At 51.9% G+C, this 22,780-nt stretch overlaps 2 protein-coding genes across 10 annotated transcripts; one reads left to right on the top strand and one right to left on the bottom strand.

The window, feature by feature from the left end:
• The first annotated feature begins 7,800 nt into the window (after window positions 1-7,800).
• TLCD3B (TLC domain containing 3B) lies at window positions 7,801-18,148 on the top strand. Of its 8 annotated transcripts, none has more exons than XM_008514242.2 (7): window positions 7,801-7,904; window positions 8,178-8,237; window positions 8,894-9,024; window positions 13,269-13,352; window positions 15,978-16,209; window positions 16,657-16,752; window positions 17,060-18,148. In XM_008514242.2, the coding sequence occupies exons 3-7, from the start codon at window positions 8,900-8,902 to the stop codon at window positions 17,345-17,347; spliced, it is 825 nt and encodes a 274-aa protein (XP_008512464.1). In that variant the 5' UTR covers window positions 7,801-7,904; window positions 8,178-8,237; window positions 8,894-8,899; the 3' UTR covers window positions 17,348-18,148. The 8 variants fall into 8 exon arrangements, with proteins under 8 accessions (XP_008512464.1, XP_008512466.1, XP_070424195.1 ...); XM_008514240.2 differs by having other exon boundaries at window positions 7,837-7,927; XM_008514241.2 differs by having other exon boundaries at window positions 7,849-8,035.
• A 93-nt stretch (window positions 18,149-18,241) lies between these two features.
• C12H16orf92 (chromosome 12 C16orf92 homolog) lies at window positions 18,242-19,290 on the bottom strand. Of its 2 annotated transcripts, none has more exons than XM_070568102.1 (4): window positions 19,177-19,290; window positions 18,717-18,875; window positions 18,512-18,602; window positions 18,242-18,389 (listed from the first exon to the last, which is right to left on the bottom strand). In XM_070568102.1, the coding sequence occupies exons 1-4, from the start codon at window positions 19,238-19,240 to the stop codon at window positions 18,368-18,370; spliced, it is 336 nt and encodes a 111-aa protein (XP_070424203.1). In that variant the 5' UTR covers window positions 19,241-19,290; the 3' UTR covers window positions 18,242-18,367. The 2 variants fall into 2 exon arrangements, with proteins under 2 accessions (XP_070424203.1, XP_070424205.1); XM_070568104.1 differs by having other exon boundaries at window positions 18,512-18,599.
• Between the last annotated feature and the right edge of the window lie 3,490 nt (window positions 19,291-22,780).

The raw sequence follows: 22,780 nt of genomic DNA, 5'->3' as shown, positions 1-22,780 counted from the left end.
TACAAAGGGAAGACTCAACTCCCGGGCTACACCACCAACTTGCTGTGTGACTTCGGCCAAATCACTGAGCCTCGCTGAGTCCATTTCCTCATCTGTAAAACGGAGAAGTGGCTGCCTCACAAGGATAGTGTAAAAATCAAAGCTACTTGTTAATTGTACGGAATTATCCTCAATATTTTTTCAACCCAACCCCACTCATTTTTATTGACAGTGCCCTAATTTAGGACTTCATCATCTGGTCTCTTCATCCTTCACATCACTGTCAAAGCGATTTCCTCCCACCCACATCAGATCTTGTTCCTCTTATAATTTTTAAACCCCCAAAGGCTCCCCACTGACTCCAGGATAAAGCCCAAATGCCTCAGCCGACTGTCAACACAATCGGCCCCCGGCTCACGTATCTTCCATTTATTCATTCACAAAATGTCCCACTGGGTGCCAAGCACTGCTCTAGGCTCTGGGTCTTTAGCAGAGAATAAGGCAGACAAATTTCCTGCTTAAATTCCCCTGGGGGAGGGGGATTAGATAATATGTAAACAAACAACATTGTTTTGTGCCCCATCAGCTCTTTCAAGTTTCCCCCGTAGGGTCTGTTCCAGGTTCTTGAACCAGTGCACACAGTTTCACAGCTCCACACCTTTGCAGATGCTGTACCCTCTTCTCAGAACACCCTTCCCATTTCCTCCCTGATGAACTCCTTCCTCATCCTTCAAGCTTCTGCTCAATTTTGCGTCAGGGAGGTCTTCCTGCCAACCTCAAACACTGGTGGCTGTTTGGGGCTGTTCTAGCACTTATCACAAGGTATTTGAGTTCTCTGCTTTGGTGCCTGGCTCCCCAATTAGACTGGGAGTGCCTGGGTCTGATTCATCTCCATGTCCCAAGCCCTAGCAGTTGGCCTGGCCTTGGGGGCCTCCAGTGAGAACTCACTGATTATATGAATGAGTCAAATCCAACTCTCTCCACCAATGAAGTCTTGTTCTCCAGATGCTCTGGTTCTCTTGGCTGTCAGGCAACTTTCCTTTTTCTCCCCAAAGCCCCCCGGAACATAGTTGTGTATTCTTCGTTGTGGGTTCTTCTAGTTGTGGCATGTGGGATGCTGCCTCAGCGTGGTCTGATGAGCAGTGCCATATCCGCGCCCAGGATTCGAACTAACGAAACACTGGGCCGCCTGCAGCGGGCGCGAACTTAACCACTCGGCCACGGGGCCACACCTCCCTCTTCCATTCTAGACCTTTTTGGGTCTACACACACACTTGCACACTCATGTAAGCACACATCCCCTGCAGAGGCGACAGACTTCATACACGATTGCTGCATCCTGGCACGTTCCCCTGAAAGCAGTGTCACCCTGTACCTACTTTTGTCCATGTTCTCCACCCCAGTGTTCCTCGCTACAGCTGCCGCCCCTGGGGATTTCCTGTACCATGAGGCAACCAGAGAAATTGCCAGAGTCTGTGTCCCTGGTTCTCAAATCCCCTCTCTGACCTTCAGCCACACTGAGAGGGTTCCAGCCACCTCCTCTGCCACCCCCAACCCTCTCAGAGGGGACTTCAAGCCCAGAAAACAGGAGTCTAGCTGTCCCCAATGTCACCATTGTTGATTCTAAGGCAGGGTCAGACTGTCTTCTTGGGGGGTGTCTTCTTATCTATCCCTAGCTTCCCTGCAGAATCCTGAGGGCAAAGATGAGGCCAGTTCCCGCCTCAGCACCAGGAAAGGCCTCAGGTGACACATACTCCCTCCCTCTCCTCAGCTCCTGCCAACAGAGAGACGTCAGCCTTGGCAAGGCCTCTGGCCACGTCCGTGACCTGCAGTGGTCACTCTCACTGCTGCTGGTGTTCTGTTCCTACCATGGGCTCATACATTATGCAGGAGGGCGGACTGCACCAGGCCTGCTCACTGCAAGGCAAGCCATTAGGAGAGGTGATGTATGCACCCTCTTTGCCAGGGCCGCACTTCTACCACAGGACATCATTTGTTGGAGGCAGGGGGAAACAAACTTCACAACAGCTGAATAACCATGAGGTCTCCCTCTACCTAAAGTTCAAAGCTGGAGATGTCAGATGTTATCAAATGCAGTTTTGCACTGACCCTGGGAAAGGGAGAAAAGGGTTATGTGCTCCCAATCATCGTGGGGTGGGTGGGACACCTGAGAGGCCCAGAAAACCCAGAAGATGAAAGCAGCCTCAGCAGGTCAGGGTTGGGGCGTGGGAAGGAACCCTGGCAGTTCTGATTTTGATCTAATACTTTCAGCCCCTCCCATGGCCATCAGATAATACTGCCTCCCAGAGACTAAGAGGAGGTCCACAGCCTCCTTACTATGAAAATGAAAGGCCTATGCTTAAGTAATTACCCTGGGGAATGAGAAGCTAAGTTGAGCTGAGCTAGAGCAAGCATCAATAGAGGCCTCTTCACAAACTTGATCTTATTTAATCCTAACAGTAGACCTAAGCGGCAGAAATTATTATTTCCATTTTATAGCTGGAAAGAAAATTATGACCCAATTTAAAAAGAATTTTAGAACAGGGCAAGATTTAGGTTTGAATTCTAGTTCTGCCATGATGTGTCTCTGTGACCTTGGGGATGTCACTAGATCTCACTGAGCCTCAGTCTTCCTACTGAGGAAAGTAGGGATTACATCAGAGACGTGATGATTAGAGAAAATGTACGTGGAGTCCCTGGCACAGAACAGGGGCTCGTTAAAAAAGATCACCACCACCATTAAAGAATATCACAGCGGAGATCCACACTGGGTCACACAGGAACTGTGCTTTACACATATGTCACTCATCATCCCAGCAGCCACATGCAGAGGTTCTGCTCTTGTCTCCATTTCATAGATAAGAAGCTCAAGGCCCAGAGAAGTTAGATCACTTGCATACGTTCTACTGGCTAGGGAGCAACAGAACCAGGATTCGAGCCCAGAGGCTCAGAGAGGTTCTGATGCTTGGCCAAGGTCACATAGCCAAGCTATGGGAGAAAAAAAGGGCATGCACCTTTAATTTTCTCACTTCGACTCACCTGTTGTGCCCCTCAGCTTTTGCTGTTGTACAGATAAAGGGTGGGACTGGACTTGCTTGGAACAGTACCTAACCTGGGACAGGTACAATAAAAGCACTAAATAATAAATGCTCTGGCACCCTGGCCAGGACTCTCCCCAGAGCACGGGTAGGGGGAATTGGACCCTTCCCCGGGTATCGTGTGGGAAACAGGCCACTTCTGGCTGCTTATTGTTTACTTATTCACAGCCTTCCACGATATCACGCCTGCACATCTCCGCAGGGCCGAGGCGGCGCTGCCCCCAGGCGAAGAGGATGCCCAAGGCAGCATTTGGACAGAGGAGCCTGAAGTAGGAAGAAACGGTAAACTCCAGGCGCAGGGTGAACTGTGACAGGTCTGCGAGGACCGCATGGGCGTAAGACAGTTACCTGGAGAGCCAGGCCGGGGCGGGAAAGCGGCGGCCGAAGTCGCTCGCGCCTGGGACGGGCCCTCGCGTGGTGCCACCCCTGGCTGCCCCTCTCCGCGCGGACGCTGCCGGCTGCCTTCCAGAGGCGTGGGTGGCCCGGGGCCGCACCTCCACGCTGGAATTGGCTGGCGTTGTCTCCCTTCCTCGGCTGGCATGTTCAGGCACTCCTACAACGCCCAGACAAGGGACCATCCCATCTTGGTTTATTTTAGACGGTATACCAATTAGCGGGAAAGCGCGGGTGCCCACATGAAAGCTATTCTCTTTTCAATTCCCTCTCAACACTTCTGACTATTCCAGGAGAAAGTCTCATTTTGCTGCCAGAAGCCCTTTAACACCTCTCTATCTCTGCTTATCTTGTCTTGTCTTTTCTTTAACAAAGAAAGAGCAGGCCTCCAGCTCAGAATTGGGAGCAGGTGATAGTATCTAGCTAGAATGTTAGAACAAGTTTTTTCACTTTATTTTTTTGTTTTCTTCTGTTTACTGGTGATACTGATTTTCTACTTTTGGTGGAGATAAAAAGTTTTCTTTTAAAGTACATGGTTAAAAGCAGATACTCTGGCAATCAGACTCCTAAGTTCAAATCCTAGCTGTGCCACTTACTACCTGTGTGACCTTGGGCAAGTCACCCCATCTCTCTGTGCCTCAATTCCTTCATCTGTAGAGAGAAAGTAATAATGGCATCTCCTTCTTAGGTTATTGTGAGGAGGATTCTATTAGTTAATATATGTAAAGGGCATAGATTGAAGCCTGACGTCTCGCATATGCTGTATCAAAGTTTGTTATTATGAGGTCAAATGGGACAAAGAAACAAAACCCCTGCGGGTTAGCGAGCCCTTCTTTGGACCAATCCCACCAGTTTCCATGTGAGGAAACGAAGCTTTGGAGAAGATCATTAAGAAGCTGAGCTAGGATCTCAGTAGGTCTCTGGATTCCCCATCCATTTACCAGCCACTTCAATCTTCAAAAATTAAAGTAACCTCTCAGCCTTGGCTTATTCATCTGCAGAATGGGACTAATACTATTTCATTGGATGAGGGAACAGTGTGCGTAAAGGCGGCTCAGAAAATGAGTATGACGGCTCCAATACATTCTCAACAGGGGTAATATTGCCCCCAAGGAGCAGAAATTGGTTCTTGGAAGGCAAAAAAACTTACTCTTTTTTTTTTTAAGATTTTATTTTTTTCCTTTTTCTCCCCAAAGCCCCCCAGTACACAGTTATATATTTTAGTTGTGGGTCCTTCTGGTTGTGGCATGTGGGACGCTGCCTCAGCGTGGTTTGATGAGCAGTGCCATGTCCACGCCCAGGATTCGAACCAATGAAACACTGGGCTGCCTGCAGCGGAGCGTGCGAACTTAACCACTCAGCCACAGGGCCAGCTCCTACTCTTTTTAATATATAAAGCACAGATATACACTATATCTGTTATCAAAATGTCAGGAGGAGTGACAATTAGGAAACAAAAGGTCTAAAAAAGCCTCCTCAGGGGAGCAATAATGAAAAAAAAAGTTGAGAAACACTGCTTTAAACCAAGGTGTTTCCAACTTGGGTTGTTTCCCACAAGCGTATTGTGGAATCTGCTTAATGGGTCATGATCAGCATTTTGGGAGAAAACAATGACGTAGAAAATGCCACAGTGCACTGCCCATAATAAGGATCATCAGCATCGTGAGGGAGTTTGGGTTCAGTTCAGTGTGTATGTTCGTGTGCTGAGTTGTGAAATAAAAGGTATCTCCTATGAGTCACTGTAAAAAGTCGAAAGCCACTGCTCCAAACAACTATTTTGCTTTTTCTCCCCTCATCCTTTATTTCTCAGACAAGCCTGTGCGGCCTTGGACTCTTTTGCTTTAAACGGGAAGAAATTGATAACGAAGAAACGCGCAAGAGTCCAGATTCCAATGAAACTGGGGCCTGACGTTGATCAGCTCATGGCCCAGGATCCTTCCCCTCCTCAGGCTGTATTCCAGGGTGAGCCACAGGCACGAAGGAGGAGGGCCTTCCCTCAGCACGGAGGCGAGGACGCCTCCCACTTTGCTGCCTCTTCTCATCTCCTTCTCTGCCTCTCCCTGGCCTCCTCCCGCTTCTCCCAGCTTGGAAGGCAGCAGTTCGGTTGACCTGAGTCTCAGTCCTAGCTCCACCACGCACTCTGCAACCCTGGGCCAGGTCATTTCGCTTCTCAGAGCCTCAGTTTTCTCAGCTATAAAATGGGAGATCGTTCATAAGATTGTAGTCATGCTTAAATGAGAGAATGTATAGAAAGCATATTAGTATTTTAGTGCCTTATATACCACGGATGCTCATAATAATAGTAGCTAACAAGCCCTGGACCCCGTGCTAAGTAGTTTATATGCATTATCTCTATTTGATCCTCAAAACGAGCTTACACAAGAGCTGGGAAGGTAACAGGGCAGACTCCAGGCAGGCTGCCTGGTTTCAAACAGTTCAGTATTTTTCTGTATGCTTGAGGGCCATCTCTATTTCTTTCTTTGTGACTGCACTGTCTCCCTTTTAAAAAGGAGCTTCCCCCATAACCCCACATAATGACTTCTGCTTACATCATATTGGCCAGACCTCTAACTGCAACGAAGACTGGGAAATAGAGGGTTTTTTTAAAGATTTTATTTTTTTCTTTTTTCTCCCCAAAGCCCCCCAGTACATAGTTGTATATTTTAGTTGTGGGTCCTTCCAGTTGTGGCATGTGGGACGCCGCCTGAGCGTGGCTTGATGAGCGGTGCCATGTCCACACCCAGGATTCAAACTGGCGAAACCCTGAGCCACCGAAGCAGAGTGAGCAAACTTAACCACTTGGCCACAGGGCCGGCCCCCGGCAATAAAGTTTTTTAAATAGACACATTTCAGTCCCCAACAAAATAAGAAAAATAGTGAGAATGGATCCTGATTAGGCAACTACAGCCTCATCTTCAACTATCTTATCTCGCTCTTGGTTTAACCTTTAATTTTCAGAGGCCTATCCAGAAGGGAAAAAATGGAGCAACTACAGAAGCAAGAAATATTAACACAGATAAGCTCTGAAAATGTGACTGAGATGTCTAAATTGTACTCAATGATGTTTTGTTTCTTTTTTTATTTTTAAACTTTCAAGTTCCTTTAGGGAAATGAGTTTATGAGTTTTCTACATCTTCTTAACGTTATAGAGACCAATATATTCAGAAAATATGATTGAAAAAAAATCCTACCTCATTTACTTTCTGACTGTATAACCTTGGGCAAGGTACCAAACCTCTCTGTGCCTCTGTTTTTTCATCTGTCAAATGGGTACAATAATAATCCCTACCCACAAAGTTTTGAGGAAATGATTTTATTTTTGTTTGTTTGCTTTTCTGTTTTTTGGGGAAGATTAGCTCTCAGCTAACTGCTGCCAATCCTCCTCTTTCAGGATGGCCCTGAGCTAACATCCATGCCCATCTTCCTCTACTTTATATGTGGGACGCCTGCCACAGCATGGCTTGCCAAGTGGTGCCATGTCTGCACCTGGGATCTGAACCGGTGAACCCCGGGCCGCTGAAGCAGAATGTGCGCACTTAACCACTGCGCCAGTGGGCCAGCCCCTGATTTTATATTTTTAAGCATTTAGATCAGTGTCTGGTCCACAGTAAATGCTACATAAGTATCATTTAATGAGTTGGCATTACTATTATCCTAACTTCACGGATGAAGAATTGAGGCCCACAGAGATTGGCCCACCATCGTTCAGGGAATGGCAAAGCCCACATTCGTGTGGCAGTTTTAAAATTCCAGCTTAATTTAAATAAAGTCCACAAATTTTAAGAGTCTGCCTTAGAAAGTTCACATACATTTACACCCATGATCAATATAAGGGCATTCCCAACACCTCAGAAGACTCCCTGAGTCTCCTCTCTGCCAATCCCTCCCCACAAAGTCAAACGCTGTTCTGATTTTTCACCAAAGATATTTTGCATGTTTTGAACTTCATCCAAACGGAGCCATACAGTATGTTTCTTTTATTATCCGTGGAGTCTGAATTTGACGCCCAGATGGTCCCACTGTAGACACTGCCGTCTTAACTATTATCCTATACTGCCTTTTAAAGCAACAACTACTTAGGCTGTTCTTATTTCCCCCCCCCCCCTCCCCCTTCCTTTCCCCTCTCTCAGCTCCGCCCCTGAAACACAGCTGTCCATCAAGCCATCGACGAATTCTAATTGGTCAGTTCTACATTAGAAGGCTTTACACCCCCCCCCCCCCCCCCCCCCCCCCCGCAACAGAACAGGCTTCTCCGCCAGGAAGCACGTGATAGGGCACATGTGTCAAGAGGTGGGCCAATGGGAGGATGGCATATTCCAAACCCTCCACCAGTCCGCCAATGGGAGGGTGATGTTCTGCCCTCTCCAACTGCCTCAGCGAGCTGCCTCGGCCTCGTGACCTTGCAGTTTGACACCTTGCTTATATCCTGAGAAGGTGCCCTCAAAGCCACTTAAGGGGTGCGGGATGGCAGGCCCTGACTCCTTACATTCCTCCTAGGCCTTCCCCACCCCTCCCCTCTCTGGAGTGGACGGGAGGGGAGGCTTTTCCAGACAAAAATAACATATGTAAATATATGTGTTTTCAGGGGTTATCCTGTTTCTTTTCTTCTTTTTTAATGGCTAATACTTTGGTTTTTCTTTTTAAAGAAATATTATTTTTAAATTTCAATATCTTTACAATTTGAACTCTCCTCTTCCTTTTTCCAAGTTCTGGGTGCTGATGAGAATCACCAGCCTTCCTCTCTAGCCTCCACCTTGCCCCTCAGAGGTGAGGATGTAGGAGAAGGCAGAGGTGACACAAAGGGCTTAGGGTAGGGGGACAGAGGATAGAATGGGGTGGAGTTAAGAAAGAGCAGGCTCGGGGTGGCCTGGTGGCGCAGTGGTTAAGTTCGCACGTTCCACTTCTCGGATCCCGGGTGCGGCCATGGCACCGCTTGGCAAGCCACACTGTGGTAGGCGTCCCACATATAAAGTAGACGAAGATGAGTACCATGTTAGCTCAGGGCCAGGCTTCCTCAGCAAAAAGGGGAGGACTGGCAGTAGTTAGCTCAGGGCTAATCTTCCTCAAAAAAAAAAAAAAAAGTAAAAGAAAGAGCAGGCTCATCATTAGGTTTGAAAGAGAAGGAGAAGGAATTTTAAGACGTGAGATGGACTGGGAGGTATAGAACAGCTTCAGGGATTACAGGGAAAAGGAATGAAATGGTTGGCATTAGGTTGTCCAGTTGCCTCGGATGAGGGATATTTAAAGTGCAATAAGGATCCCAAAGAGATTAGGGAGGAGCTGCGCCTGGTGGCTTTTGATGTTTACAGATGGATGGATCCCATGGGACATTGAGTTATTGGAATGAAGGGGGTCTCTTGAGTGTGAGGGACGCTGTGCGGAGGTGTTCACATGGCCATCTCTTCTCACCTTCTCTACCCCAGAGAGGCATGACCCTGCTCTTCGTACTGGGCTGCGTCTTCTTCCCACTGAGCTTCACTGTCCTCTGCTGGGGCCTGCAGAACCACTCCACCCTGCGGATGCAGAGACCCGAGGCTGTTTTGGTGGCATCCAAGTAAGAAAACAGAGGGAGGGGCCCCTTCCTGGGGCTGGGGCTGGTGAAGCTGATCTACTTTCAGGAAGAGTTAGTGGGGAGAGCAGAAGCAGAGTGTATGTGTGTGGGGGGTGGCGTGGGGGGGGGGGGGCGGGATTAGGAGTCAAAAGACCCTGGCTATGGGATCTTTTGCATGTCATTTAACCTCTCGGAACTTCAGAGCCCTCATTTGTAAATGGGTTTAATGAGAACGTCCACTTGCCATTCTTCATGGAGATATTGTATGATGTCTATAAAGTAGGGGTTGCAAACTCCTGCAAGTAACCCAAGAGACGTAGGCTCTGTGGGGACTGCATGAAATGTGGGACTCATGTAGAAACATCACACTGGAGGCAGGGAGCAGCGGCTCAGTTCTCGCCAAACAGTATGGAATTAGAATGTGGGCCCAACGTTGTCTGATCTTCTAATTCTTTCCTTCAAAATGTTGAGCTTTTATGTGAAATCTCCTAATTTTCAAACTGACAAATAACTTAGAATTTAAGAAAATACTGTACTGGCAACACCATACTGGCCAAACAAAACATGTTTGTGGGCTGGATTGGGTCCCTCTGCTGCCAATTTGTGACTTATTTGACAAAATGTAATATACCTGTGAGCTATCATCAAACCTTAGGTAGGAGAGGGAGCGAGCAGAAGGCAGAATTTACTTGGGTGTCTAGGTGAGTTCCTGAAAGATGAAAAGCTACCTCTGCCTGCTTAAATCCACATCATCCAAAGTGAAGCCAGGTTTGTGGTCCTCCGATGAGCAGTCATGGCGGCCTACCATCAACCATCCTGCCCCCAACTCAGCATCTTCCTGTAGCTTTGTTCATCTTCGGCTTTGGAGACATGCAAACACGGGTTTGAAATCCAGCTTTGCCAATTCCCATAAAGCTGTCTTATCTTGGACAATTTTTTTTGTCTTTTGTTTTTTTAAATCTCTAAGACTCATTTTCTTGTCCATAAAACAAAGATACTACCACCTGGGAAGATCAAGTAAGAATGAACATAAACTGTCCCAGGCCCAGCACAAAGTAAACACTCAGGAAGTTGGGTCCCCTTTCCCCCTAAGTGCAGCCCTGAGGTCAGGAAGCTAGGTCCACTATTGTCTCTAAAATCACCCCTAATTCCTTCTGCCTAAAGCCAGAGACGTCTCAGGCTCTGTTTCTGAAGCCTGCCACTAGAGGGCAGCACAAAATTGCAAATCCCAGCCCTTTGACTCACTTGGGGAAGTGGAATGGGCTTGCAGAGACAAATTATAGGGTTGCTAATTGAGGCGTGTCTTAGGGCAGGCATGAAGACCAAAGTATGGTTTGGATAGCAGGCCCCACATCATTCAGAAGTCCACAGGACAGGGATGGGAAGGCCTAATTCCAGGGAGGCAACTTGAAAGGGTTAGGAGCAGCTTGGAGGCTGGTCTGGTTCTGGCTGGGCTTTTGACCTACAGCGTGACCCTGGCCAAACACTGGGCCTGGTTTCCTTGCAGTTGAGTGAGGGGCTTGAACCAGCCAATTCATGGGGTCCTTTCCCACTCCAAACAACTGTTCTGTGAAGTCGAGTAGAAAGGGGAGTCAGGAGCATAATAAACTTGGAGAAAAACACAGTGACCGGTGCTTAGGGAAGGCCAGGAGAGGCCAGGCAGCCTGAAGGCAGGGGCAGGGGCATCCTTGGGCTCAAGGTGGGTTTTCAGAGAGGCAGTTTCCCTATCCTCTTCAAATCCTGCAGCCACTATGACACCTACTATGAGACGGTTTCTGCCTCTTCTTAACTATGTGACCTTGGGGAGGGTCACTGAAGGCCTCAGGACCATTTCTTGACATGTAAAAAGAGGACAAGAACTGTTACCTCAGTGCTGGTACCACAGTTAGCCAGAATCACGGGACGGTCTTTCAGGAGTCAGGATCTAGAGACACCTCATGTATACCTAGAGCTTCCCTTCCTCCCATTGCCGTGAAGGACCTGCAGGGGGGTCTCTGAGTCTGAAGATAGGTTTTGAGGTGTTTTTATTCTCATCCATTCCTTAAACTCATCCTTTGGAGACAGCAAGATGCACCACTTTCTTCCGCTCCCTCCTATTCCGATCCCCTCCAGGGAATCCTCTCTCTCTCTCTGCTGGAGTGGGCACCCCTAAGCTGGGACCCCAGCAGGCCACTGAGGAACACGTTGGGAGGGTTGGCAGAGGAGGAAATGGCAGGCATTTGCAAAGTGCTGGTGGCGAACAGGGTCAGGTCCATCTGGGGGCTCACAGCCCCCTCCCAGCTGGCCAGGGAACCCTGGGCCACCTCCCTCCCCAAGAGGAGAGCCAACCCTCCCCTGGTCCTTGTCCCCAGCAGCCCCCTGTGCTGCGGCTGCTGTCTCTTTAAGGGCCTCCCCCTCCCTCTTTCTCTGCTCCCCCCATCTCTGTCGCAGCCGCTGCTGTGGCTCAGAGCTGCATGGGGAGATGCTGCTGCAGGTCCGGTTTCTTGGTGTCTGGTCAGTGCCATCACTTCCCCACCCGTCCCTCGCCCTCCCCAAGCTGGTGCCTTCCCCTCCCCCTCCTCCTCCCCACCGAGGGGGCAGGGGGCTGGGCATGAACTCTCTATAATGCCCTGTGCAGCTTCCGCACTGGGCAGCAGGGACTGTGGCGGCCTCGAGAGGCGGGAGAGCAGTGCTGACCACTGACCACTTGCCGGGCCACTCCTCTGTCTCCCTTCCCTCCCTCCCTCTCTCCCTCCCTTTCAAGGGCTGGCACCACAGTCCCACCCCCCACTCCGCCTTCTCGCCTTCTCAGGCCCTCCCAGTCTCTCCACGTAAGCCCCCCCTCCCCACCTGCTCCAGCTCTCCCTCCCCTCCCCCATCCACATCCTCCTCCTCCGGTACCCTCTCCCTCTCTGTCCTCTCACCAAGTCCTCCCTCCTCTCCTCTTTCCATCCCTCTGGCTCACTGTTCTCCTGCTCCCTTTCTTGGATCCTCCCTTTCCCTCGTCTGCCCCTTTCCCCAGTCTCATCTAACTCCCTTTCTCCCTTCCTCCGGTCTGACTCCCCTAGCCCCCAACCTCCATCTGCCCTGTCCCCTTTGTGCCCCTTTCTCTTTTTCTCTCTCCTTCTCTGGCTTGGCGTCCCTTCTCTACCTCTAGTCCCTTCAGCTTGGCCTCCCTGTCCCTCCACGGCTGCTCATCTCCCTGCCCAAGGCCTGAGCCACCATGCTGGCCCCAATGGTGGCTGGGGGGGTGGTGTTCCCCGGACTCTTCCTCCTCTCCAAGAATACACTCCAGCGGCTGCCCCAGCTGCGCTGGGAGGAGGCCGACGCGGTCATTGTCTCAGCCAGGTAAACTGCATCCCTCCCCCTCTGCCCCTGTCCCCTTCCCAGGCTTTATGAGGATGGAAGGGACCTCAGCCCTTCTCTGGACCCTTGGCCCAGTGGGGACTGAGGGCTCCTGGAGTGGCCAGTGGGCTTTACCTCCAAGCTTCCTTCTCTCCTCACTGCCTTACTTGCCATCCCAGGAGACCTCATCCAAACCCTGCCATATGGTCTACTAGTATTCAGGCTGCTTTTCTTTCCTTTCCTCATTCACCCTCCCACCCTCCAAAACAGGGCCCGCATGTGACTAAAATATTCCTATAAGATATTAGGGAACCAGCCATGGAGCAGAGAGCCATGTATTGTTCAGGGCATGTGTTTAGGGGGACAAGGGACAGAGGAGTGAATGATAGAATTCTGTACAACGCTGGAATAAGGGCCAGAGTTGGGGAGGGGAGCATGGCGGCAGTCAAGGGGAGAGCGGGGAAAGTGGTCAGGGGTAATGTGGGGTCACTGAGGGGCTGGTTGGTGGCCAGCATGATGACTGGGTGGCTGAGTGGTGCGAGAACAGGCTCAGGGCTTCCCCTTGCCATCCTGTGTTGTCCCCCTGCCCCTGCCCAGGAAGGGGCCTTGTTATCAGCCACACATTCTCAGCACTGTCTCACCTCAAGATGACCTCCCTGGTGTCCTCCTGAGAGGAAGGTGACTCAGTGTCCACAACTGAGGGAAGGGAGATGGCAGTGGGGAACAGGGTGAACTGAGTACAGCAGTTAGGCAAGCCCAGGGGCCTGAAGAGCAGGGTGAGCCCTGGGCAAGGCAGCCTCAGGGAAAGATGGGTAGGGACCAGCCTGAGAAGTGACTGAGTCTGAAGCACAGGAACTGGAAAGTAAAGAGGAGACAACAAGGGCGTATCTCCTCCTCTACCACTGCTCTTTCTTCCTCCCTAGGCTAGTGTCCTCTGTCCAAGCCGTCATGGCCTCCACAGCTGGCTACATCGTCTCCACCTCCTGTAAGCACATCATTGATGACCAGTAAGTGCTGTGAGACCACATCTGTCCACGTTCCAGCACCTCTGTGTGTGTGTGTGTGTGTGTGACCCTGAGTATCCCAGGCCTTCCAGGGGACTCCTTCAGTGGTCACTTGGGCCTGAGCAAGTTAACTGCAATAGCTGCAATTCAACACCTGGGGATAAATTTATCCTCATCCTGTCCTTAAAGGTCAGAACCAGAAGGAGGAATGGGGGTCAAAAAGGATTCTCAAAGCAGCTCCTAGACTTCCTGGCCTCTTGTATCATAGTAGGTTCTGAACGTTGTCTTCTCCCTTACCTTTTCCCGTCTTTACACCCCGCAGGCCCTGTTTCCAACCAGCATGCAACTGAGGTGCCTCCCTCCTCAGGACGGGCTCACCCCTCACCTCCTCCCAAAATCCAGGTGTCCAGCCCCAGCTCTGTGCAGAAGAGGGAGATGAGAGGAGAGAGATGAAAATGACAAACAAGGCCACTAATGGTTAGGCAGTGGGGTGTGTGTGTGTGAAGAGGCCAAAATTTGGCACTGGCAGCTGCTGCAATGCCTGGTGCTTGCCGGGAAAGCCCAGGCCTCAGTGGTGGGGCAGGAGGAGGAAGGAGAGGGGCCCTGTCCGTGGTGCTGACGGGCCAGCTCTAGGTGACCCATGGGCTGCTGCAGTGTTGCCTTTGAGGGTGCTGACGACATCCCATGCTTAACTTCTGGCCCTGCTCCCTTCTCTGGCAGCCACTGAGCCCCAGGGACACTGTCTGGATGACCCTTACCTGGAGGCGCCCCCTCTTCCCCTGCAGATGAGTTCCTTCATCTGTGGAGTGAGGTCCATCCCTGCCTGGAATAGCTGCTGTGAGGAGGAATTGAGTTGTGTGTGTCAAATGCCCAGGGCAGTTCTGGCTCATACACAGTGGATACTTAACTCTTTCTTCAGACCCTTCCTGATGACTTGGCTTCTTCCTGCCCTCTCCCCACTTCCCACCCTTGGGTCCAAGATGAGCCTGGATCCCTGCACACTTCCTCCTCTTGCCTTCTTACCGAGGTCACCTTCCGGCTCTTACATTTCTTTCCCCCCAAGTCTGTTTTTGTCCCTCCTCCCTTTAATCCTCAGGTGGGTGGGAAGGATCAGGGTTAATCCAGGGGCAACAGCTGTTCCTCCTTCTGAGCACCTCATTGCTGAGAAGGGGGTTAGCCTTTCACACTGCAGCCCAGGGCCTGGTGGTCCTGGTCCCCTCACAGCCAGTGGTCCCAGTGTGTCTGCTGCAGCCAGCTCTCTCTGGGCCTCTCCCTGCTCTAACTTCTCTCAGGCCAGTTGGACCCCTTTCCATTTTCCTGCCCTCTAACCTGGGCTGCACCTCCCTTCCCACTCTCTCTCACTCCTGGTCACACACTCCAGCATGGGTCTCAGCTTCTCTTTTCCTGAAATCATGCCTGTTAGAGTGGGCTGCCTGCTTCCTTCCAGGCCAGCCACCCCCAGGCTCACATTCTGCTTCCATCTCACCCCCAGGCCTTAGCTGGCCTCCCGCCAGGGCTCACTCCACTTCTCCCTTCAGCAGCTCATCATATTTGGTCTCAGTTCTTTTTGTGTTTCACTTCTGGATGACTTTGCTTTTGTCCCTCCACCTACCTGGGTGAGTTCCCCTGGGCCTGCCTCTTTGACCTCCCACCCCCATCTCAGACCTGTCACCGGACTACAGGATTTAAGAGAAGGTGCTCAATGTGCTGACTCAAGAAGAAAAATGCAATGTTGCATATTCATGCACTTTTCATTTTTGTTTACTCTCAAAGTACATAGAACTTTATCTGCTCTTGGCTCCTTTCACTCAGCATTTTCTCCCTAATGCTTGGCTGGGCCTGAAAAAACAAGAGATTGGGCCACATTCAGGCAGAACAAGCACCACTGACAGCACCAGCAACTCGCCCAACGGGGCCTGTCTGTGACACCTGTCTTGAATCTTCTAGGGGACAGCAGGGCTGAGAGCAAGAGCTATGGGGCCAGACTTCTCATGTTTATTCCTTGGTCAGGTTACCTAGCCTCTCGGTTTCCTTATCTGTAAAATGGGGATGACAACCATACCTACTTTTTATAGGGCTTTTGTGGGGCGTAAATAAGTTTATGCAAAAAAAGATTTAGAATATTAGAATAGTGCCTGGATGCAATAAGCAGTCACTTAATGTTAGCAAATATGATCTCTCTCCATCTCTCACCTCTTCTGCTATTTATCCTAACCTCGGCTGTCTCTCATATCTCACCTGAGCTTGTTTTCTCACTCCACCTCTGCCCTTGGGTCTGTGGCTGTCTTTGGTCTGTCTGCTTTTTTCTCCCACCAACTTGCAGACAGAGAGAGAATACGAATGCGTGAATAGGAAAAATGGGTGGTTCTGAGGTTAGACAGGCTGGGTGTGAATCCCAGCACTACTGCTTACCAGCTGTGTGACCATGTGACCTTGGGCAAGTTTCTCGCTCTCAACCTGTGGGTTCCGTCATGTAACTTGGGAGTCCACTTCCGTCTCCGGTTGTTGTGACTATCACTTGAGATCTGACTCATGTGATGCATCTACACTGACCCCAGCACCTGGAGCTGCTCTGTCCATCTCCCATCCTCCTTGATCCCTCTCTTTCTCTTTTTCTCTGCCCAACAGACACTGGCTTTCCTCTGCTTACACGCAGTTTGCAGTGCCCTACTTCATCTATGACATCTACGCCATGTTCCTCTGTCACTGGCACAAGCACCAGGTCAAGGGGCACGGAGATGAAGCGGGGGCCAAAGCCTCGGGCAGCACCTGGGCTGTGGCACGCGGCTACCTGCACAAGGAGTTCCTCATGGTGCTCCACCATGCCGTCATGGTGCTCGTGTGCTTTCCGCTGTCGGTGGTGAGTTGGGAATGCTGAGAGCCAGGGCCCCCATGTTCTGCTCCTGCCAGCACTGCAGAAGACGCTGAAGCCCTGAGTCCAGTTTGCAGCAGCCGGGCGGGCCCAGAATGCAGGGTCCATCGAGGATTTACTGAGCACCAGACCAGCCCGACAGCAAGAGGGTCTGCGGTCAGCCTGGCCTGCTGGACCATACCCAGCTGTGGTGCTTTGGAGCTGCTGTCGTATGTCTCTGAGGCTCAGTTTCCTCATTTATAATATAAGGTATAGAGTCTTACCTGTAGGGTTGTGGGAGGGACACAGTGAGGTAAGGCTCCTGGCTTTGTTACCGCACACTGTTGAGACTTTCAGAGTTAAGCATCTCCGAAAGTGACAGAGAGGAGAGAGGGAGGGCAGGCACTACCCAGGAATCCAGGGTGAGGCCAGGCTGTTTCCTTTCTCTCTTCTCAGGTGTGGCGTCAGGGCAAGGGAGATTTCTTTCTCGGCTGCTTGCTGATGGCAGAGGTCAGCACCCCCTTTGTCTGCCTTGGCAAAATCCTCATCCAGGTGAGAGGGTACCTGAGGCTATATGAGCCTGACAGGAGGACACGGGTAGGGCAGGCACTTTTAGGGACTTTCAGGGATTCTTTAAAGGACAGGCAAACTGTCAGGTCTGGGAGGGGCTTTGGGCGGGGTAGAACAGAGGCGGCAGAATGCGGGGAGGCAGCTTCTGGGGCCTTTAAACTGGCCCCTGTCGCGACGGGAAAGGCAGGGAGGTGGGCGGGGCGGGGAGGCGGGGCCCGGGGGCTGAGCCGGGGGCACGCCCCTGCGCCCTGACCCCGCCCCCTGCTCTCTGCCCCGCCCCCTCCCGCAGTACAAGCAGCAGCACACGCTGCTGCACAAGGTGAACGGCGCCCTGATGCTGCTCAGCTTCCTCTGCTGCCGGGTGCTGCTCTTCCCCTATCTGTACTGGGCCTACGGGCGGCACGCCGGCCTGCCCCTGTTCGCAGTGCCTCTCGCCATCCCGGCCCACGTCAACCTGGGCGCCGCGCTGCTGCTCGCCCCTCAGCTCTACTGGTTCTTCCTCATCTGCCGCGGGGCCTGCCGCCTCTTCCGGCCCCGGGGCACCCCGCCGCCCTCTCCTTGCCAGACCAAGGACTGAGGGTGGAGCCAGGGGACTCTCCCCACTCCCCTCCCCCTGTGGGGACAAGGCCCTGGGCTGCTGGGTGGGTGGGGGGAACCAGGGGCCTCTTGCTCTGACAGCCCCAGGAGTGACAGATGGACTCCAAAGGGGTGGGGACATCTCCCCTCAGGGCCTGAGTGAAATGGAAGGCAGGGAGAAAGGACCTCTTCTCCCCACTGTGCCTGAGCTGAGGGTAGCGAACCCCTTCCTGCATACCCGCTTCTTCTATACCAACCCTGGGGCCCTGGAGAAGGGAAGGACAGAGAAAGGGGCACCACTTCCCATCCGCTGAGGGCTTGAGGGCTGTGAGGAGACCGATGGGGACCCAAGGGGACCAGGAGTCAAAGAACATGGGGGAGGCCCTGATACCAAGGCCATCCCAGCACCCCTGCTGCAAACTCTCTCAGCTCCCTGTCATCTTGGAGGGAGGGGACCCCAACGAATCCCATGGGCCTCGTGTGGGGGTTGTTGCCCACACAGCTCCTCTCCAAGGGAGGCCAGCCTGAGGAGTCTTATTTATTTATTCACCCAAATTCAAACTAGTTTGTTGGGGTGGGGGGAGGGAGGTGGCTTCTCCCCCCTCAGCCTTCCCAGCACTGAGTAACCCCGGGGGCAGGTGAGGGGCGCTGAGCCCTTCCCCGTCAGGCTGCACATCTTGCTCTCGGGCCCTGGCATGTCCCTGGTGCTACGCATCTCTCAAGGCTTCCTCCAGTCTGGGGTCAGGGGGACCCTGGGAGGTGCTTTACAGACTGCTAATAAAGATGATCTGTGTGACCGCCACCAAGGCCCTCTTCACCCAGTTCTTTGGGGCTGGGAAGGGAGCAGCGGGGGCAGGGAGGAGACTGGGAATAGAAAGCACTGATGACCATAGGATGGGGCAAGACCCCCTGGCTGATCACTGAGCAGTCAGGGAAGAAAAAAGCAAGGATGTTTATTCATCACCTGGAGACGAGGGCAGTTTTGGGCACTCGGCAGAGTGCAGGGCCCTTGTCCAGCTCTTTAGGCCCCTTTCTGGCAGCTCCTATGGGGTAAGGAGATCAGAGGTGGGAGGTCACACACTGCCTCCCTAGGCTTTTGGGTCCTTCAGCCTTTCCCAAGGAAGGCTGAGGTGGGTGGGGCCAGGAGCAGGGGGGAAGTCCTTACATGTGCGTGCAGAACTGGAAAAGGAGGAAGAAGAAGGCCAGTACCAGAGCACCCACCAGGATGTGATGGAAGAACTCAGACTTGGAATCTGCTAGACAAGGAGGGGAAGACGGGGACTCTGGCCTCATCGCCAACAGAAGGGTCAAGGGCAGCTTTCCTCCAGGCCCTGGCAAGGAGGAAGGCCCCTTCTCAAGCTGGTTCATACCTGAGTTATCAAAGACGACAGGTCTCTCTCCAATAAACTGGGCCAGTGCCAGGAGCCTGGCTTGGTCCAAGTCTGGGTAATCAAAGAAGTCAGTTCCGTCTATGAAGAGCGGAGGCTCTGCTTCTGGGGCCAAGATCTTGGCACTCTCTGGGCTGGGTGCTGAGGGCCCAGAGCAAAGTCTATGGCAAAAGCTGAGCAGACCCCTGTCTCCCACCCTAAGAGACTGAGGCAGACCCACGCAGCCTTTGCATGGCTATGGAGGGGATTGATTTTGTTCCAAGAACTTCTCGAGGATCAGCTCAGTTCTCCATGGGAAGGCCCACGTTGGATGGGGAGGATGGGAGAGAAGCATGGAACACAAAGAGAAAAGCCCAGGCTTGGCACCCCCTGCCCCTCAGGGGGCTTGACCCTTTCCCCCCAAGCCTTCCTCCTTCCCACTGCTCCCAGGACAGCTTCCCACCTGTTTCTGTGGCTCCTAGCCCAACCAGCCACACCCACCCCCACACCCACTGCCACAGCCTCATGACCCCTCCACTCCTGTGGCAGGGGTGGAGGCTCTATGATGTCACAGCCTGGAGCCGTTCTGATCATGAGCTCTGGGGTGAGGGGAGAGAGAGCTAGGAGCTGGGAGCCTTCCCCTAAGCCCCCGACTCGGGGAAGAGGAGAGATTGGGACCCACAGAGCCTTCATCCTTTGGGATGATGCTGAGGATAAAACAGTAACAGTGGCAGCCCCAGAACTTAGAAATAGGAAGGGACTTGGTAGGACAATTTTGCTGAAAGCCTGACTAAGGAAAGCTGCATTTGTATAGCAGGCAGTTTGGGGTTGGGCAGGCAAAACACCTCCAGTTAACCCCAAGATCGACCACAGGTAGCATTTACTGAGCATGTTACTAGGCCAAGTACTTTGCATGGATTGACTCACCTAATCACAACCCTTAGGTAGGTACTGCCCTCATTATACAGAAGAGAGAACCAAGGCACGGAGAAACAACGTAATGTGAGCAATGCATACTTCCAAGGGGAGTGTATTTTCCTCCATGAGGCTCGCCCTGGCCTTGTGTCCCCAAATTCAGAGGCACAGAGGTCTCCCCCATTCCCTCAACCCCATCGCTTAGTGCTCAGCTGAGGACTACCCTGGAGCTGGGAACCAAGAGAAATAACAGGTTTTTCCCACTAGATGGCAGCAGTGTCCACGCCTGCCTGCCTGCCTGTTTCCCTCTTTCCACCCCAGGAAGGCACGGCTCCCATACTCCAGGCCCTCTTTCGGCCTCTTCCCACAGGTTGCATCAGGTGCTGCAGGCCTGGAGTATTGCTGGGGGAATGGCAGAGGAAGTCCCAAGGCAGGTCTCTGGGTCATGCACAAAGGCTTAGCAGGCTCCCCTCTCTGGATGGGCTCCCTCAAGGGCCATCCCACTTCTTCTTTCTAGTCCCCGATTTTCTCTTATTTGTCACTTCTCAACAGCCACTTTCACTCCTGCGGCCCCCTCTCAGCTTCTTAGAGTTAGCTCCCCTCTGATTGGCAGGTAGGCCTGTCTGTCACAGATGTGTCCCACCCTACTTCAAGACCAAGGACGCTTCAGGGTCTCCTGTTTTACTACACAGATGCCTGTTCAACAGCCTCTGACAGACCCAGTTCTATGACATCCCCCACGCCAGGCATGTGAATGTGACATGTATGAGGACCTCTGCCCTATTGCTGAAGGCTCCCTCTGCCACTGGATCCCCACGCTTCATCTTTCCTGCCCTCAGAGACAGCCCACCCATTCTCCTCACAGCAACCCTGGGAGACACCTGTCACTGTCAGCTTTTAAACCCTAAATAAGAAAAAAGCCCAAAGAGGAAAAAAGAGGGGAAAGAGGAGGCAAAGTAACATCTATGGGGCCTTGTGGGGCTGGCTCATGTGGGCCTGTTTCCCCTACACTGATCCCTTCTTTTTTTTTGCTGAGGAGGATTCACCCTGAGCTAACATCCATGCCAATCTTCCTCTGTTTTTCAGTATGTGGGCCACCAGCACAGCATGGCTGCTAACAGAGTGGTGTAGGTCCACACCCAGGAGCAGAACCCAGGTCACCGAAGTTCCTGAACTTAACCACTAAGCCACCGAGGCTGGCCCCACTGATCCTTTCTAAGAAAGAAGAAGAGACTTAAGCAAAGTCACAGGCATGTTCAAGGCAGCAGGGACTCCACCTGGTTCTGGCTCTGGGCCAGGGCTCCCCCTCAGCATGTATGCAGCTGCTCCTCAGTTTGGCTGGGAAAAACCGGCCAGAGCCCTTGGCCTTTGGAGTAGATGTTGCAGTCTCCTCAGTTGCTTCAAAAGAATACAGCTAAGCTCTCTACCAGACAAAGCCCTTTTGACACAAGCAGTGAATTGTCCATTCATTTATTCATCCAACCATTAAATAAATGTATTGAGCTCCTGCTATGTTCTGGGCTCCATTTATGGCTTAGCTAGAAATCACCAGGGCCTGATCACAGGGGAGAGAACTCATGGATGCATAGCATTGGAGTATAGATAGACAACCCCTAAGGGGCTGTCTATACTTGCTGTCTCCACTCCCCACCGCTCCACTGAAGCCACTTTTGCCAAGTCCACCAGTGACCTCTTAACTTGCCAAATATAGTGGTTACTTCTCTGTTCATTCTGTCTGTCTCTCAGCAGAGGGCACACCTCCCTGGCTCCAGCCATGGGAGCCATGCTCACCAATTTTTGGGACTCCTCCTTCTCTAACCAGCTCAGCCTTGGACTTTCTCTTTTCTGTCTATACTGTTTCCTGAGGTGATCTCATCCAGTCTCATGGCTTTAAATACCATCTATATGCTGATGACTCACAAATGTATATTTCCAGCCCAGCCCTCCCCTCTGAGCTCCAGACTCCTCTACCCAACTTCCTGCTTCATGTCTCCGTATCTCCAAAAACATCTTAAACTCAATGGATCCCAAATGAAGCTCTCAATTCTCCTACACCGAACCTGCTCCTCCTTTCTGTCACAGTAAGTGGTCTCACAGAGCCTCCAGATGCTCTGCTCAACACAAAAACCTAGGAATCCTCTCTAGACCCCTCCCTATCTCTCTCCTGACAAACTCATAATCAAGGCCTGTTGGCTCAATTTCCACGTAAATCTCAGCTCCATCCATTTCCCTCCCCCTCTGGTGCTGCCCCTTCGTTCAAGCCAACCCCATGTCTCGCCTGGTTTATTGCAACACCCTGTGGACTGGTTGATCTCTCTCTATTCACTCTTCCTTCAGCAAGAACAAACCAGAACACACGGATCCACTACTTAAAACCCTCCAATGGCTTCCTGTGGCTCCTGTGTGAATTCTGAACTCACCCTGATCTGCAAGGCTTTTGCCCAGCCCTGTTCACCTACCCACCTTGGTTCTTCCCACACTCTCCCTTCTTCAGCACACTCCAGCCTTTGCACACACCTCTGTCTAGGCCACTCTTGTCCCCACAACTGACCTGCCTAACTCCTTCCCATCTTCCAGGTCTTAGTGGAGACCACACTTCCCCTGGGACATGAACCTGAGCTCTCACAACCTTCTGACCATGCCCTGTCACGGCACCAATCTCACTACACTGGTCTGTCTCCCCTACAAGGCTGTGAAGCCAGAGATCGTTGATCTTAGTCATAGTTGTATCACCACGGTATATAGTAGAGGTTCAATAAATATTTATTGATTTAATGAATGGCCTTTCCACCTCTGGACACACCAGGCCTCATCACTGTCTGCATTTTCCCCTGCAGTTGGCTCAGGCTCCAGACTCACCCTCGCCTTCCAGCAAGGCTTTCTGGCGGCATATTGCTGGGTCTGAGCTAAGCCCCATGAGAAGACAGCAGTGGAGGAAGCAAGACTCTGTGGCTCTTTGCCTAGCCCGCCCCATTCCCCTCACTGCAGACCCAGGTCTGCCTCTCGCCAAACACACCAGCTCTGGTCCTGGATGGCATCCCCCTTAGTCCTGCCTCCTTTCTTCTTCTGGAGAGCACTGAAGGAAACCTAATGGTTGCCTTTACTTAAAAAAGATATTATTTTAATATATTCTTTTGAGTAGGTAACATATG

Source organism: Equus przewalskii, chromosome 12 (genome assembly GCF_037783145.1).
Source record: "Equus przewalskii isolate Varuska chromosome 12, EquPr2, whole genome shotgun sequence".
NCBI lineage: Eukaryota > Metazoa > Chordata > Mammalia > Perissodactyla > Equidae > Equus > Equus przewalskii.
The sequence above is the reverse complement of the archived record's forward strand: the minus strand, read 5'-3'. Positions and strand labels throughout refer to the sequence as shown.

What these genes read in the sequence shown, in the direction of transcription:
- TLCD3B (XM_008514242.2), top strand. Translation starts at nt 8,900, where the DNA reads ATGACCCTGCTCTTCGTACTGGGCTGCGTCTTCTTCCCACTGAGCTTC. An exon ending in TGTGCTTTCCGCTGTCGGTG is followed by an intron (nt 16,210 to 16,656) that starts GTGAGTTGGGAA and finishes CTCTCTTCTCAG; the next exon opens with GTGTGGCGTCAGGGCAAGGG. An exon ending in TTGGCAAAATCCTCATCCAG is followed by an intron (nt 16,753 to 17,059) that starts GTGAGAGGGTAC and finishes CCCCTCCCGCAG; the next exon opens with TACAAGCAGCAGCACACGCT.
- C12H16orf92 (XM_070568102.1), bottom strand. Translation starts at nt 19,240, where the DNA reads ATGAGGCTGTGGCAGTGGGTGTGGGGGTGGGTGTGGCTGGTTGGGCTA. An exon ending in TGTCGTCTTTGATAACTCAG is followed by an intron (nt 18,603 to 18,716) that starts GTATGAACCAGC and finishes CTCCTTGTCTAG; the next exon opens with CAGATTCCAAGTCTGAGTTC. An exon ending in TTCCAGTTCTGCACGCACAT is followed by an intron (nt 18,390 to 18,511) that starts GTAAGGACTTCC and finishes CTTACCCCATAG; the next exon opens with GAGCTGCCAGAAAGGGGCCT.